Here is an 18,768-nt window from a genome sequence, read left to right on the forward strand (position 1 = left end):
TTTTCGCATATTAGAGTTATTTCAACAAAATGTTAAATTCAGCAAACTCTAAATTACAAGTTCCAAATTTTCGTAGAATATTTTTCGAATATTCGAAGCTTAACACAAAAGTAATTTAATTGAAAAAATTTGGTAAAAATTTAGATCGCTATTTCGTGTTCGCTGCTGTATGTGAATTTGAGTATAGTTGACATGAACTTATGATATATATACGTATATGAGTTATTGTTTACATACATGATATATAAGTTAATATGCTACTTAAAGAGATGCTCAGATAGTTTACCTTTGAGTTTTCTCATTTTAATGTTTAAACACTTTAATAAATTTATTATTATTGATATGTAGACTTTGTGTTACTTTTCTCTGACAGCGCAATCGATCGCTGGTTGAGTTGAGCATTGAATAAACTCTGCGCAAGCGCATGCTGCCTTTTTACACCTTTCATGAACATGAAATGGTATATTAACTTTGGTCCGATGTTTGTAACGTTGAGAAATATAGAAGATAGCTCAATGAAATTTGGCACAAGGATGTATTTTTGTATTATATTGGACATTTGTCGGATCCGTTAGGATCGGACCACTATAACATATATCTCCCATACAACCGATCGTTCAGATAAGACGATTTTGGTCATTCCTGTCGCAATTTAGAAAGTATAAACGTGAAACTCGGTGATATATATTTTGATATATCATAGAAGATATCGTGAAAAAATCACTTTGATCGAAGCTATATATAGTTATATCCCACACAACCTATCGTTCAGATAGACAGATTTTTGGCCATTTCTCCCTTAATTTGTAATATAAAAACATTAAACTTGGTGAAATTTATTCTAATATATCATAGAAGATTTCATGTAAAAATCATTTAGATTGGAGCTATATAATATATATCCCATACAACCGATCTTTCAGATAAGGGGGGTTTTTGCCATTTTTTATTTTATATTTATCTTAAAAATCGTTAAGGTATGTACATCTGTTCGCTATACATTTCTTATCTTATACATCCGATTATTTGGAGATTACGAACGGGATAAGATTATTGTTCAGCCCCATTCATGAAAGGTATGAAGTCTTCGGTACAGCCGAAGACAGTCCCATCCTTACTTGTTGTGTTTGTGTTTGTGAGGGACCTAACTGATGAATATGTGGCTTGTTGATTTTGAAATTTTGCGCGACGACATTGTTATTTACTGTTTTGACTTTAACGCGCGCGGCTCGTGGTGGAATAATAATCGCGCGACAACGTTTACGCATGCGAAAATTAAATGTCACAACTCGACGCCAAACGCATGCGCAGTGATTTTTTTCTTCACAAATACACCTAGGAAGGTGTTTTTCGCTTGAAGGTGGATGCAAACATTTTCTGGAAAGTTTGCAGTGTAAAAAAGTGATGTAAAAAATATTACGTTAGAAAGATCTAAAGTTTATGAGATAAATAAAAACTCTTTTGTCACCCAAAATTACCACCAATAAAACTATGTTCAATTTTAAGGTAGCGTAATGAGTCAGCTAAATTTAGTTATTAAAGTACAAAAAAAGGTTTTGTTGAATAACAAAACATAATTTAAAAGTGTGTGCAAACGACAAAGATGTGCAAGTTTTAGTTAACTCATTTGCTGTAGTTTTCTCATCTACCGAAAAACCAAAAAAAAAAAAAAAAAATCTCACAACTTCACATAGTGCGCTTATTTCTGTTTAAGTTCGAATGAAATTTGATTACTTATGCAAGTGGTGCAGCCAGATTAAGCAATAGCAGTGCAGTTAAAAAGTAGTTTTAAAGCGAAAAAAAATTAAGGTATAGCAAAGAAACACGCAAAAAAATGTCTAAGCAAATTAAATTATATAAAATCTTCAGCCAAAAAAGTGATTAATTATTTTTAACTAAGGATGAGTTGAGATCCACGCTCAAGTCTCCGAAAACTGAAAATCTGAAAAACTTTTAAAAATATTTTCCAAGAAGTGTATAATTATTTGGTAAATTTGACTTGAGTTCATTAAATCTTATAAACAAAATACGTGATATTAGTTAATTACTTACTCAATTCATAAAATGCCACATGGATTCAGCGTTAGCATTTCGACTAAAATGATCGACAATTTTTTCCTAAAAACGTTGACGTTTATTTTACTCTTCCACAATTTCGGTTTTACCTCTGGTGTGGAGAAAAATTATAATAGTGTTTATAATGAAGTTGTCACACCGGCGCTCAAGAATGCTATTGAAAAGGAGCTGCCAAAGGAGGGTAAATTCTTCGAAGAATTGGATTGTAAGTGACACAATTGTTTACATTATAAAACTTTATAATAATTTAAATAAAATTAGTGTTTACTGTATAGCAAAACAATTATATGAATGAGCGCCGATGTTTGGTAAACATTTTTTTTATCTTTATTGGGTCTTGATTGTCACCACGACTTTGGAGCAGTTTGTTTGTTTCTTCTTTTTTTATATCTGGCACCAGCTTCAAAACTTAAAATATGTTGATCGGAGTCCTTTCTACTACATATCAATTATAGTGACTAGCTTACGACACGTGACGATATTTTGTTTGTTTGAGACCATTTCTATTTTTTTAGAGGAACAATTTTGATAGGATAACTTAAAATATGTATCAGGTGAGGTTAGGTTGAACTGGCCGGTCCATGAGGACCTCACATAGGCTGAATAAGTCCGTAGTGTTACGAGAAGTTTGTTTTGACGACCAAACCGAAAAACCCTATCAAAAACCAGGACCTGTGTTATAAAATAACTCCGTCCTCATGGCAAATACTAGTAGCTTCCTAGGACTTACGCCATTTGCTGCTTCTAGATCTGATAGCTGTATCACGCCTAATAGCTGGAGTCTTAGCCTGGCAAGCGCACGACAGGAACACAGAACGTCATGAGTCTACAGTCCTCTCTTTTTAATGATAGAAGTAACTTTGTTAGTCTAAGGCTGTAAGAGCTACACATAAACTTCTACACTTTATAGCCCCGCACTTGAAGCAAAGCCTTTCCCGTTTGGTCGATCATGTGCACCTCTCGCCTTCGATTAATCTCGCCCAGTCTAATTGGGACGTCTACGGAGCAAGCTTCAAGAGATGCACCCTTTTTAGCTAGTTCATCTGCTTTTTCATTCCCATCTATTCCTATATGCCCTGGGACCCAATATAGGTGTATGCTTCTCCCTGTCCCGATTCTCTCCAGAGACTGCTTACACTTTAACACGCATATAGATGCTGTCCTATGCGAGATTATTGCCTTAATTGCTGCTTGGCTGTCAATATAAAAGTTCATACTGTTGCAGTTTAAGGTATTCTCTTCCAGTGTTTCAACTACATTGGTTAGGGCTAATTATTTCGCTTGGAAAACGCTACAGTAATCCGGCAGCCTGTAGGATCTGTTTATTTCCGGGCACCCTTGCGCCAACTGTCCACTTCTATTGTGGTCTTAAGATCTCCCTTGAAGCGCAGATTGGGAATCAATTATTCTGTTTGTCTTGTAATAATAATAATAATACTACTATGGCCGTATGGTCGGCGCTGAAGCTGCCCCGAAGCACCGATCCTGGTTGCAGTATAAATAAAAAAAAAAGTATAAATAAAATTGAAAAAATAAAAAAATGGGCACGCCAACGTCTTTTTTTCGAATACCCTTTTTTCGATATTTATGTCTTGAGAACAGCTATGATATAATAACGAGGGCATCTTCTTTTAAACTAAGTGTGAGATAGAGTATTTTTATACCCAGTTGAGCAGAGCGCACAGAGTATATTAACTTTGATTGGATAACGGTTGGTTGTACAGGTATAAAGGAACCGAGATAGATATAGACTTCCATATATCAAAATCATCAGTGTCGCAGAAAAATTTGATTGAGCCATGTACATTCGTCCGTCCGTCCGTCCGTCCGTCTGCCCGTTAACATGATAACTTGAGAAAATATTGAGATATCTTTATGAAATTTGGTACGTAGCTTCCTGGTCACTCATCTCAGATCGCTATTTAAAATGAACGATATCGGACTATAATCACGCCCGCTTTTTCGATATCGAAAATTTCGAAAACCCGAAAAAGTGCGATAATTCATTACCAAAGACGGATAAAGCAATGAAACTTGGTATGTGAGTTGAACTTATGATGTAGAATAGAAAACTAGTAAAATTTTGGACAATGGGCCCCGCCAACTTCTAAAGGAAGGTAATTTAAAAGTTTTGCAAGCTGTAATTTGGCAGTCGTTGAAGATATCATGATGAAATTTGGCAGGAACTTTACTCCTGTCACTATATGTATGCTTAAAAAAATTAGAAAAATCGGAGAGCGACCACGCCCACTTTAAAAAAAAAATATTTAAGTCAAATTTTAACAAAAATTTAATATCTTTACAGTATATAAGTAAATTATGTCAACTTTCACTTCCAGTAATGATATGGTGCAACAAAAATAAAAGAAAATTTCAAAATGGGCGTGGCTCCGCCCTTTTTCATTTAATTTGTCTAGGATACTTTTAGTGCCATAAGTCGAACAAAACTTTACCAATCCTTGTGAAATTTGGTAGGGGCTTAGATCCTAGGACGATAACTGTTTTCTGTGAAAAAGGGCGAAATCGGTTGAAGCCACGCCTAGTTTTTGTACACAGTCGACCGTCTGTCCTTCCGCTCGGCTGTTAACACGATAACTTGAGCAAAAACCGATATATCTTTACTAAACTCAGTTCACATACTTATCTGAACTCACTTTGTATTGGTATACAAAATGGTCGAAATCCGACTATGACCACGTCCACTTTTTCGATATCGCAAATTACGAAAAATGCCATAATTCTATACCAAATACGAAAAAAGACGAAACATTGGATTGGTTTATTGACGCAAAATATACCTTTAGGAAAAAATTTTGTAAAATGGGTGTGACACCTACCATATTAAGTAGAATAAAATGAAAAAGTTCTGCTGGGCGAAACCAAAAGCCCTTGGAATCTTGGCAGGAATACTGTTCGTGGTATTACATATACAAATAAATCATCGGTACCCGGCAGATGATGTTCTGGATCACACTGCTCCACATTTTGGTCGATATCTCGAAAACGCCTTCGCATATACAACTAAGGGACACTCCCTTTAAAACCCTCATTAATACCTTTAATTTGATATCCATAACTTACAAACAAATTCTAGAGTCAGCCCTGGTCCACCTTTATGGCGATATCCCTAAATGGCGTCCACCTATAGGACTATGGCCCACTCCCTCTTAAAATACTCTTTAGTACCTTCCATTTTATACACATGTCATACAAATACATTCCAGGGTTACCCTAGGTTAATTTTCCTACATGGTGATTTTCCCTTATTTTGTCTCCATAGCTCTCAGCTGAGTATGTAGTGTTCAGTTACACCCGAGCTTAGCCTTCCTTACTTGTTCAGTTTAAATCTGATATAGTTTTTTTCTTTGTTTTCTTTGTTGTTTAGCTGAATATACGAGAATTAACTGTAAAATTTTCAAATATTTCAAAAGCTCTTTTATAGAGGCGTTGATGATATTTTGAATATTCTCTAGTACATCCAGGTGCAATGAAAAATTCAATGCAGACCACCTTAATATTAATATTAAGAACTCTATTTTTTGAGGCAAATTTCGAAGTCTAAACAAAATTTGGGCATAGTTGCGAGGCTGTCAGTGGCGAATAAAGCCAAAGCAATTTCCCTCCACTTTAAATAGTTCATTGGTTAATGACATCAAGACAGCACATGTGATACTTGTGATAATCTATGGTTCAAAAAACTAATAAAACTTTTTGATAAAAAGGCAATTTGCAGCAACAATGCGTATTTTTTTATTAAAAGACGAAAAGAGAAATCTGCAGTGACTCAGCATGTTACCTACAAAATTCCAACAAATGTACAATCAATTTCAAACCAATAGTTGCAAACAGATTATGTGTCAAAGTTTTTCAACACGATGGCCAAACCAAAAATGATTATGATTCATTTGACCGTGACATTCAATCGAAATTTGTTGACATTTTGATAGCAATTATATAAGCTATTATGCTACATATTTATACTTGAGGTATTTCCATATGAATGCGTGTACGTAAATATCTCTGAATGTTATACGAATTATAATAGTATTGATTTTTATACTCAGTTGAGCAGAGCTCACAGAGTATATTAACTTTGATTGCATAACGGTTGGTTGTACAGGTATAAAGGAATCGAGATAGATATAGACTTCCATATATCAAAATCATCAGTATCGAAAAAAAATTCGATTGAGCCATGTCCGTCCGTCCGTCCGTCCGTCTGCCCGTTACCACGATAACTTGAGTAAATTTTGAGGTATCTTGATGAAATTTGGTACGTAGATTCCTGGGCACTCATCTCAGATCGCTATTTAAAATGAACGATATCGGACAATAACCAGGCCCATTTTTTCGATATCGAAAATTTCGAAAAATCGAAAAAGTGCGATAATTCATTACCAAATACGCATTAAGCGATGAAACTTGGTAGGTGAGTTGAGCTTATGACGCAGAATAGAAAACTAGTAAAATCTTGGACAATGGGCGTGGCACTGCCCACTATTAAATGAAGGTAATTTAGAAGTTTTGCAAGCTGTAATTTGGCAGTCGTTGAAGATATCATAATGAAATTTGGCAGGAACGTTAATGTTATTCCTATATATCTGCTAAATAAAAATTAGCAAAATCGGAGTACGACCACGCCCACTTTTAAAAATTTTTTTTTTTAATTCAAATTTTAAAAGAAAATTTAATATCTTTACAGCATATAAGTAAATTATGCCAACATTCAACTCCAGTAATGATATGGTGCAACAAAATACAAAAATAAAAGAAAATTTCTAAATGGGCGTGGCTCCGCCCTTTTTCATTTAATTTGTCTAGGATGCTTTTAATGCCATAAGTCGAACAAAAATTAACCAATCCTTGTAAAATTTGGTAGTGGCTTAGCTCCTAGGACGATAACTGTTTTCTGTGAAAAAGGGCGAAATCGGTTGAAGCCACGCCCAGTTTTTATACACAGTTGACCGTCTGTCGTTCCGCTCGGCCGTTAACACGATAACTTGAGCAAAAATCGATATATCTTTACTAAACTCAGTTCACGTACTTACCTGAACTCACTTTGCATTGGTGTAAAAAACGGCCGAAATCCGACTATGACCACGCCCACTTTTTCGATATCGAAAATTACGAAAAATGAAAAAAATGCCATAATTATATACCAAATACAAAAAAAGGAATGAAACATGGTAATTGTATTGGTCTATTGACGCAAAATATAACTTTAGAAAAAACTTGGTAAAATGGGTGTGACACCTACTATATTAAGTAGAAGAAAATGAAAAAGTTTTGCAGGGCGAAATCAAAAGCCCTTGGAATCTTGGAAGGAATACTGTACGTGGTATTACATATATAAATAAATTAGCGGTACCCGACAGATGGTGTTCTGGATCACCCTGGTCCACATTTTGGTAGATATCTCGAAAACGCTTTCACATATACAACTAAGGGCCACTCCCTTTTAAAACCCACATTAATATCTTTAATTTGATACCCATATCGTACAAACACATTCTAGAGTCACCCCTGGTCCACGTTTATGGAGATATCTCGAAAGGTGTCCACATTTAGAACTAAGGCCCACTCCTTTTTAAAATACTCATTAACCCCTTTCATTTGATCCCATATCGTACAAACAAATTCTAGAATCACCCCTGGTCCACCTTTATGTCGATATCTCGAAAAGGCGTGCACCTATATAACTAAGGCCCACGCCCTTTTAAAATACTCATTAACACCTTTCATTTGATACCCATATCGTATAAACAAATTCTAGAGTCACCCCTGGTCCACCTTCATGTCGATATCTCGAAAAGGCGTCCACCTATAGAACTAAAGCCCACGCCTTTTTAAAATACTCATTAACACCTTTCATTTAATACCCATATCGTACAAACAAATTCTAGAGTCACCCCTGGTCCACCTTCATGTCGATATCTCGAAAAGGCGTCCACCTTTAAAACTAAGGCCCACGTCCTTTTAAAATACTCATTAACACCTTTCATTTGATACCCATATCGCACAAACAAATTCTAGAGTCACCCCTGGTCCACCTTTATGTCGATATCTCGAAAAGGCGTCCACCTTTAAAACTAAGGCCCACGTCCTTTTAAAATACTCATTAACACCTTTCATTTGATACCCATATCGTATAAACAAATTCTAGAGTCACCCCTGGTCCACCTTCATGTCGATATCTCGAAAAGGCGTCCACCTATAGGACTAAGGCCCACGCCTTTTTAAAATACTCATTAACACCTTTCATTTGATACCCATATCGTAGAAACAAATTCTAGAGTCACCCCTGGTCCACCTTTATGTCGATATCTCGAAAAGGCGTCCACCTTTAAAACTAAGGCCCAAGTCCTTTTAAAATACTCATTAACACCTTTCATTTGATACCCATATCGCACAAACAAATTCTAGAGTCACCCCTGGTCCACCTTCATGTCGATATCTCGAAAAGGCGTCCACCTATAGAACTAAGGCCCACGCCTTTTTAAAATACTCATTAACACCTTTCATTTGATACCCATATCGTACAAACAAATTTTAGAGTCACCCCTGGTCCACCTTTATGTCGATATCTCGAAAAGGCGTCCACCTATAGGACTAAAGCCCACGCCTTTTTAAAATACTCATTAACACCTTTCATTTGATACCCATATCGCACAAACAAATTCTAGAGTCACCCCTGGTCCACCTTCATGTCGATATCTCGAAAAGGCGTCCACCTATAGGACTAAGGCCCACGCCTTTTTAAAATACTCATTAACACCTTTCATTTGATACCCATATCGTACAAACAAATTCTAGAGTCACCCCTGGTCCACCTTTATGTCGATATCTCGAAAAGGCGTCCACCTTTAAAACTAAGGCCCACGTCCTTTTAAAATACTCATTAACACCTTTCATTTGATACCCATATCGCACAAACAAATTCTAGAGTCACCCCTGGTCCACCTTCATGTCGATATCTCGAAAAGGCGTCCACCTATAGAACTAAGGCCCAGGCCTTTTTAAAATACTCATTAATACCTTTCATTTGATACCCATATCGTACAAACAAATTCTAGAGTCACCCCTGGTCCACCTTTATGTCGATATCTCGAAAAGGCGTGCACCTATATAACTAAGGCCCACGCCCTTTTAAAATACTCATTAACACCTTTCATTTGATACCCATATCGTATAAACAAATTCTAGAGTCACCCCTGGTCCACCTTCATGTCGATATCTCGAAAAGGCGTCCACCTATAGGACTAAGGCCCACGCCTTTTTAAAATACTCATTAACACCTTTCATTTGATACCCATATCGTACAAACAAATTCTAGAGTCACCCCTGGTCCACCTTTATGTCGATATCTCGAAAAGGCGTCCACCTTTAAAACTAAGGCCCACGTCCTTTTAAAATACTCATTAACACCTTTCATTTGATACCCATACCGCACAAACAAATTCTAGAGTCACCCTTGATCCACCTTTATGTCGATATCTCGAAAAGGCGTCCACCTTTAAAACTAAGGCCCACGCCCTTTTAAAATACTCATTAACACCTTTCATTTGATACCCATATCGTATAAACAAATTCTAGAGTCACCCCTGGTCCACCTTCATGTCGATATCTCGAAAAGGCGTCCACCTATAGGACTAAGGCCCACGCCTTTTTAAAATACTCATTAACACCTTTCATTTGATACCCATATCGTACAAACAAATTCTAGAGTCACCCCTGGTCCACCTTTATGTCGATATCTCGAAAAGGCGTCCACCTTTAAAACTAAGGCCCACGTCCTTTTAAAATACTCATTAACACCTTTCATTTGATACCCATACCGCACAAACAAATTCTAGAGTCACCCTTGATCCACCTTCATGTCGATATCTCGAAAAGGCGTCCACCTATAGGACTAAGGCCCACGCCTTTTTAAAATACTCATTAACACCTTTCATTTGATACCCATACCGCACAAACAAATTCTAGAGTCACCCCTGGTCCACCTTTATGTCGATATCTCGAAAAGACGTCCACCTTTAAAACTAAGGCCCACGTCCTTTTAAAATACTCATTAACACCTTTCATTTGATACCCATATCGCACAAACAAATTCTAGAGTCACCCCTGGTCCACCTTCATGTCGATATCTCGAAAAGGCGTCCACCTATAGAACTAAGGCCCAGGCCTTTTTAAAATACTCATTAATACCTTTCATTTGATACCCATATCGTACAAACAAATTCTAGAGTCACCCCTGGTCCACCTTTATGTCGATATCTCGAAAAGGCGTGCACCTATATAACTAAGGCCCACGCCCTTTTAAAATACTCATTAACACCTTTCATTTGATACCCATATCGTATAAACAAATTCTAGAGTCACCCCTGGTCCACCTTCATGTCGATATCTCGAAAAGGCGTCCACCTATAGGACTAAGGCCCACGCCTTTTTAAAATACTCATTAACACCTTTCATTTGATACCCATATCGTACAAACAAATTCTAGAGTCACCCCTGGTCCACCTTTATGTCGATATCTCGAAAAGGCGTCCACCTTTAAAACTAAGGCCCACGTCCTTTTAAAATACTCATTAACACCTTTCATTTGATACCCATACCGCACAAACAAATTCTAGAGTCACCCCTGGTCCACCTTCATGTCGATATCTCGAAAAGGCGTCCACCTATAGAACTAAGGCCCACGCCTTTTTAAAATACTCATTAACACCTTTCATTTGATACCCTTATCGTACAAACAAATTCTAGAGTCACCCCTGGTCCACCTCTATGTCTATATCTCGAAAAGGCGTCCACCTTTAAAACTAAGGCCCACGTCCTTTTAAAATACTCATTAACACCTTTCATTTGATACCCATATCGCACAAACAAATTCTAGAGTCACCCCTGGTCCACCTTCATGTCGATATCTCGAAAAGGCGTCCACCTATAGAACTAAGGCCCACGCCTTTTTAAAATACTCATTAACACCTTTCATTTGATACCCATATCGTACAAACAAATTCTAGAGTCACCCCTGGTCCACCTTCATGTCGATATCTCGAAAAGGCGTCCACCTATAGAACTAAGGCCCACGCCTTTTTAAAATACTCATTAACACCTTTCATTTGATACCCATATCGTACAAACAAATTCTAGAATCACCCCTGGTCCACCTTTATGTCGATATCTCGAAAAGGCGTGCACCTATATAACTAAGGCCCACGCCCTTTTAAAATACTCATTAACACCTTTTATTTGATACCCATATCGTACAAACAAATTCTAGAGTCACCCCTGGTCCACCTTTATGTCGATATCTCGAAAAGGCGTCCACCTTTAAAACTAAGGCCCACGTCCTTTTAAAATACTCATTAACACCTTTCATTTGATACCCATATCGCACAAACAAATTCTAGAGTCACCCCTGGTCCACCTTCATGTCGATATCTCAAAAAGGCGTCCACCTATAGAACTAAGGCCCAGGCCTTTTTAAAATACTCATTAACACCTTTCATTTGATACCCATATCGTACAAACAAATTCTAGAGTCACCCCTGGTCCACCTTTATGTCGATATCTAGAAAAGGCGTGCACCTATATAACTAAGGCCCACGCCCTTTTAAAATACTCATTAACACCTTTCATTTGATACCCATATCGTATAAACAAATTCTAGAGTCACCCCTGGTCCACCTTCATGTCGATATCTCGAAAAGGCGTCCACCTATAGGACTAAGGCCCACGCCTTTTTAAAATACTCATTAACGCCTTTCATTTGATACCCATATCGTACAAACAAATTCTAGAGTCACCCCTGGTCCACCTTTATGCCGATATCTCGAAAAGGCGTCCACCTTTAAAACTAAGGCCCACGTCCTTTTAAAATACTCATTAACACCTTTCATTTGATACCCATACCGCACAAACAAATTCTAGAGTCACCCTTGGTCCACCTTCATGTCGATATCTCGAAAAGGCGTCCACCTATAGAACTAAGGCCCACGCCTTTTTAAAATACTCATTAACACCTTTCATTTGATACCCATATCGTACAAACAAATTCTAGAGTCACCCCTGGTCCACCTTTATGTCGATATCTCGAAAAGGCGTACACCTTTAAAACTAAGGCCCACGTCCTTTTAAAATACTCATTAACACCTTTCATTTGATACCCATATCGCACAAACAAATTCTAGAGTCACCCCTGGTCCACCTTCATGTCGATATCTCGAAAAGGCGTCCACCTATAGAACTAAGGCCCACGCCTTTTTAAAATACTCATTAACACCTTTCATTTGATACCCATATCGTACAAACAAATTCTAGAGTCACCCCTGGTCCACCTTCATGTCGATATCTCGAAAAGGCGTCCACCTATAGAACTAAGGCCCACGCCTTTTTAAAATACTCATTAACACCTTTCATTTGATCCCCATATCGTACAAACAAATTCTAGAATCACCCCTGGTCCACCTTTATGTCGATATCTCGAAAAGGCGTGCACCTATATAACTAAGGCCCACGCCCTTTTAAAATACTCATTAACACCTTTCATTTGATACCCATATCGTACAAACAAATTCTAGAGTCACCCCTGGTCCACCTTTATGTCGATATCTCGAAAAGGCGTCCACCTTTAAAACTAAGGCCCACGTCCTTTTAAAATACTCATTAACACCTTTCATTTGATACCCATATCGCACAAACAAATTCTAGAGTCACCCCTGGTCCACCTTCATGTCGATATCTCGAAAAGGCGTCCACCTATAGAACTAAGGCCCACTCCCTTTTAAAATAATCATTAACACCTTTCATTTGATACCCATATCGTATAAACAAATTCTAGAGTCACCCCTGGTTCACCTTTATGTCGATATCTTGAAAAGGCGTCCACCTATAGAACTAAGGCCCACGCCCTTTTAAAATACTCATTAACACCTTTCATTTGATACCCATATTGTACAAACGCATTCTAGAGTCACCCCTGGTCCACGTTTATGGCGATATCCCGGAAAGGCGTCCACCCATAGAACAAAGGCCCACTCCCTTTTAAAACACTTATTACACTTTTCGTTTGACGCCCATATTGTACAAACGCATTCTAGAGTCAACCCAGGTCCACTTTTATAACGATATTCCGAAATGCGTCCACCTATAGAACTTAGGCCCACTCCCTTTTAAAATACTCATTAACACCTTTCATTTGATACCCATATTGTACAAACGCATTCTAGAGTCACCCCTGGTCCACGTTTATGGCGATATCCCGGAAAGGCGTCCACCCATAGAACAAAGGCCCACTCTTTTTTAAAATTATCATTAACACATTTCATTTGATACCCATATCGTACAAACAAATTCTCGAGTCAGGCCTGGTCCACCTTTATGGCGATATCCCTAAATGGCGTCCATCTATAGATCTATGGCCCACTTCCTCTTAAAATACTCTTTAATACCTTCCATTTGATACACATGTCATACAAACACATTCCAGGGTTACCCTAGGTTCCTTTTACAACATGGTGATTTCCCTTACTTTGTCTCCACAGCTCTCAACTGAGTATTTAATGTTCGGTTACACCCGAACTTAGGCTTCCTTACTTGTTTTTTTTTTTTGTTTTTTCTTTTTTTGTTAAAAAACTCAAAACGGACAAAACTGAAAGAAAGTTCGAGAGTTAACTGACCATGTTTTAAGTAATATGAAGTAGAACCGTTCTTCTTTCTCTGGATAAGATAGAAAAGGAAGAAGGTTGTACTTGCTGTAAATGCAGACAACACGAAGTACTTGCTGTCATCCAAGAAAGAATCGGCGCCTTCGCGCCTTGCCAGCCACCGCACTGTTGATGGATATAAACGCCATACTTTAAAGGATTCCGCCTAATGGGAAGCGGCATTAACATAAAAAACAAGGTGAGCTTAGAAATAAAACGGGGAATAACTCTTGCCAACAAGTGCTACTTTGGACTGAGTAGGTTGAAAAGTAAATTTGTCTCAACGAACAGAAATCCGCTCTACAAATTGTTCATCATACATGTCCTGATGTATGGCTCGGAATCATATTCGAAGTCGAGAGAAGCTGAGATGGCTCTTCGAGTGTTCGATAGAAAAGTTCTCTGGAAGATTTATTGTCCTGTCCGTGTTGCCGACAGCGAGTATTCAAAGAGGTGTGATGATGAGCTATATGAGCTTTACGCAGATATGACGACAGTGGAGCAAATAAAAACCCAAAAGCTTCGCTGGCTAAGTCATGTTATGCCAATGGAAGAAGACGCTACGGCACGAAAAGCGCATTTAAACTTTTTTTTATTTTTGGTATGCGGATAAAAGTTTCAGCTTTAATATGAAACTTTTTGTACTACATTTATGACTTAACCAAATTTTTTTTGGCAGAACTTGATCGTCTAACATATATAGAAAAATGTTGTGAAAAAGAATAGTTTCTATTTTTAGATTTTTAAACTTTTGGACTTTGCTTTGAAAACGTAACACTAGAAGTGCCTACAAAGTAAAATTTTTAAATTCTATAACTTTTGGTTTTAAAACAAAACAATTTTGGGATTATAAATTTTTGCTCAATTTAATTTAAAACTTGAACCAAAAAAGAAGGTAACTTGAGAGGTCTCCAATTTATTGAATTATTTTCAATGTTTCTTATATAAGAGTGATTGCTTTACTGAGCTGAACACGAATCTAAACTCGGAAAACACCTATCATATCACGATCTTGAGAAGAGTGGCGGTAAGACCCCAAAAGGGTAACACTATGAACTCATTCACCCTATGCGAGGTTCTCACGGACGAGCCAGTTCAACCTAACTTAGACCCCAAAAAAGATGCCTAATGGCGTTTCGAGTTTCCCTCGGTGCCTTTTACATGAGCCTGCATTGAAATCCCTAGAACTTAAAAATCGTCAGTGAATTTTCACTACTCCAGCGACCTGGTTAAAACCTATATTGTAGAAAAAATAAGTTAACACTTGGCGCGACTTACCTCCGAGGAGATTTAGGCCGAGCTTCTCTTCCGATTTGCGTCACGCTCCTTTTATTTTTCCCTAAAAGCTGGCGGGACGGAACCTACGCGCGCTACCACCACACCACGGCGGTCGCAGAAATAACAATTATTGGTAAACATTTTAACCAAAACTAGAAACAACGGCATTAATAACTTTCATATAAGGAGCTGAACAATAATCGGCTGAAATTTTAAAAAGTAATAAATTCTAAACAATCAGTTGTATGGGTATACTATATATATATATGACAGATTTTTACGATTTTTTTAAAGCATGCTATATTTGCCGGCATATGGTAAAATTCCAAGCTTTAAGCTGTTAAAATGAGACAAAAATTACAAAAACCGTTTTATCAAAAATTTCGGTTGCATGGGAGATATATGCTTCAGCGGTGCGGTTTGGCCGACAAATGCTGAAGACACCCAAATATACGAGCTTATCAAATTTCGTGAAGATATCTCAAAAATCTTAGGGACTAGTTTGCACTCACAGAGACAGATGAGCTTGGCTTAATCAACTCAAAACTTTATCCTAATCATTTCGGTATAATTAAGAAGATAAAAATAAAAAGAATATAAACCCACCAATTATCTATTCTTTTCCATTGACTTAAAATTCAGAGATCCGGTCCAAACGATTTGGAGATTGAGCCTAAACGAATTAAAGAAAAATCTCTGAGTGAAAAGAAAAAACTTGGATCATTTAGATATTTAAAAAAAAAATGTAAGGTCCGATAACCTCCGAAGAGATCTAAGGCCGAGCTTCCCTTCCAATTTGCGTCGTGTTCCTCTTGATTTCCCTACAAATTAGCCGGACGGGACCTATATGTTTTATGCCGACTCCGAACGACATCTGCAAGGCAGATAAGTTTTCACTGAGCGCTTTTCATGGCAGAAGTACACCCGAAGCGCTTGCCAAACACTCCCGAGTACCGACGCCGCTTAGAAAAATTGTCTTCTTTTTGAAAAACCTTATTTCTAAAATTTTGATGTTGCTTTGCCCGGGGTGTGAACCCAGGGCATACGGTGTGGAAGGGGGAGCACGCTACCATCACACCACGGTGGCCGCCCCAGCTTTATTTATAGGAATAGTTTGGTTGCTATGGTGTGGATGCAGAGCACTTTTCTACGAAGATCATGGGTTCAAATCTTGGGAAAAGCAAAATCAAAATATTTCAGAAAAAGTGGAATATAGAAAATGTACGAATATTTGTATTTTTACCTCAGTTAATTTTTCAATATATTTTTTTAAGATCGCGGGTTCGAATCGAGCTCAAGGCCTAACAATAATTTTTTATCATTATTATTGTTGAGATAAATTTTTTCTTAATTGAAAAAATTTTTTTAAATTAGAATAGAAGAAAGAAAAAATTTTAGACAACTGCCAAAGCTCGTTGTATAGATCCATTTCGGGAACTGCTAAATTCCTTCATCGGCAACGTTTAGGCGCCGCTGCTATAACCATTCAGCCATCACAGCGGTTTTTTGTTTGTCTTCATTAATCCTACTTCTATTCTGTTTCGTGCCAATTGATATTCACAACACTGCGACATCTGTTGCAGAATGGCTGTGAAAATTGGACTTGTTTGTTGGCAATGCCGCCATAGTGTCATATTTTTTATTGACACTTTTTTCCCCGTGCTCTGGGATGTATTAACAATTTTTGTTGTTATATCGGCCTACTGATTTTAAGATCGCGGGTTCGAATCGAGCTCAAGGCCTAACAATAATTTTTTATCATTATTATTGTTGAGATAAATTTTTTCTTAATTGAAAAAATTTTTTTAAATTAGAATAGAAGAAAGAAAAAATTTTAGACAACTGCCAAAGCTCGTTGTATAGATCCATTTCGGGAACTGCTAAATTCCTTCATCGGCAACGTTTAGGCGCCGCTGCTATAACCATTCAGCCATCACAGCGGTTTTTTGTTTGTCTTCATTAATCCTACTTCTATTCTGTTTCGTGCCAATTGATATTCACAACACTGCGACATCTGTTGCAGAATGGCTGTGAAAATTGGACTTGTTTGTTGGCAATGCCGCCATAGTGTCATATTTTTTATTGACACTTTTTTCCCCGTGCTCTGGGATGTATTAACAATTTTTGTTGTTATATCGGCCTACTGATTTTAAGATCGCGGGTTCGAATCGAGCTCAAGGCCTAACAATAATTTTTTATCATTATTATTGTTGAGATAAATTTTTTCTTAATTGAAAAAATTTTTTTAAATTAGAATAGAAGAAAGAACAAATTTTAGACAACTGCCAAAGCTCGTTGTATAGATCCATTTCGGGAACTGCTAAATTCCTTCATCGGCAACATTTAGGCGCCGCTGCTATAACCATTCAGCCATCACAGCGGTTTTTTGTTTGTCTTCATTAATCCTACTTCTATTCTGTTTCGTGCCAATTGATATTCACAACACTGCGACATCTGTTGCAGAATGGCTGTGAAAATTGGACTTGTTTGTTGGCAATGCCGCCATAGTGTCATATTTTTTATTGACACTTTTTTCCCCGTGCTCTGGGATGTATTAACAATTTTTGTTGTTATATCGGCCTACTGATTTTAAGATCGCGTGTTCGAATCGAGCTCAAGGCCTAACAATAATTTTTTATCATTATTATTGTTGAGATAAATTTTTTCTTAATTGTTAGGCCTTGAGCTCGATTCGAACCCGCGATCTTAAAATCAGTAGGCCGATATAACAACAAAAATTGTTATATTTTTTTAATTTTAAATGGTTAAAGAAAGAAAAATCTATATTGCAAAAACTTTCAAAAGACGTTAGTTAATTCTGTTCATATTTATGAGTACAGTTTTAGGGTCCTTACTCTCTATCAAGAAGTGAAAAATATTGTTTTTCATTTGAAAAAAAAATTTTTTTTGACAATTTTGTAACTATTTTTCCTGTCGCATGCCGATACAGAGATTTGTGCCAGTGAGGTACATGTTTCGCGAAGCCCTGGTACTGAACTTCGGGGGCATCTCAGAAGGCAGACTTGAAGTTTGTCAGATGAAAGCCTTATAGACTGCTACAGAACTTTTTAAGGAAATCGTGAATGGTCATCGATGTTCCTATGAACATTAACTCACTTTTTTTTATACCCAGCTGTATTTGTACACAGGGTATTATAACTTTGATTGGATAACGGTTGGCTGTACAGGTATAAAGAAATCGAGATAGATATAGATTTCCATATATAAAAATCATCAGTATCGAAATAAAATTTGATTGAGCCATGTCCGTCCGTACGTCCGTCTGTCCATTAACACGATAACTTGATTAAATATTGAGATATCTTCATCAAATTTGGTACACGAGCTTATCTGGACTGAATATATTGGTATTGAAAATGAGCGAAATCGGATGATAACCACGCCAACATTTTATATATATAACATTTTGGAAAACACATAAAACCTGATAATTTAGTAAATAATACATCTACAATGTTGAAATATGATGTGTGGACCGATATTGAGACTCCTGATAAAAATTAAAAAAAAATTTTAAATGGGCGTGGCACCGCCCACTTGTGATAAAATCAATTTTACAAATATTATTAATCATAGATCAAAAATCGTTAAACCTATCGTAACGAAATTCGGCAGAGAGGTTCCCTTTACTATAAGGAATGCTTTGAAGAAAAATTTACGAAATCGGTTAGGGACCACGCCCACT

General features: G+C 37.2%; 1 protein-coding gene across 3 annotated transcripts in view; it reads left to right on the forward strand.

The window, feature by feature from the left end:
• The first annotated feature begins 1,197 nt into the window (after positions 1 to 1,197).
• The window catches only part of LOC137244759 (trypsin), a 75,893-nt gene continuing 58,322 nt past the window's right edge, over positions 1,198 to 18,768 (forward strand). The window contains exons 1-2 of one of the 3 annotated variants that reach the window (XM_067774228.1): positions 1,198 to 1,310; positions 1,901 to 2,281. In XM_067774228.1, coding sequence (XP_067630329.1) covers positions 2,065 to 2,281 — 217 coding nt within the window. In that variant the 5' untranslated portion in view covers positions 1,198 to 1,310; positions 1,901 to 2,064. Of the gene's footprint in view, positions 2,282 to 18,768 lie in introns of all 3 variants that reach the window. The other 2 variants (XM_067774226.1, XM_067774229.1) reach the window with 2 other exon arrangements.

This window comes from Eurosta solidaginis, chromosome 3, assembly GCF_040869045.1.
Source record: "Eurosta solidaginis isolate ZX-2024a chromosome 3, ASM4086904v1, whole genome shotgun sequence".
Taxonomy (NCBI): Eukaryota; Metazoa; Arthropoda; class Insecta; order Diptera; family Tephritidae; genus Eurosta; species Eurosta solidaginis.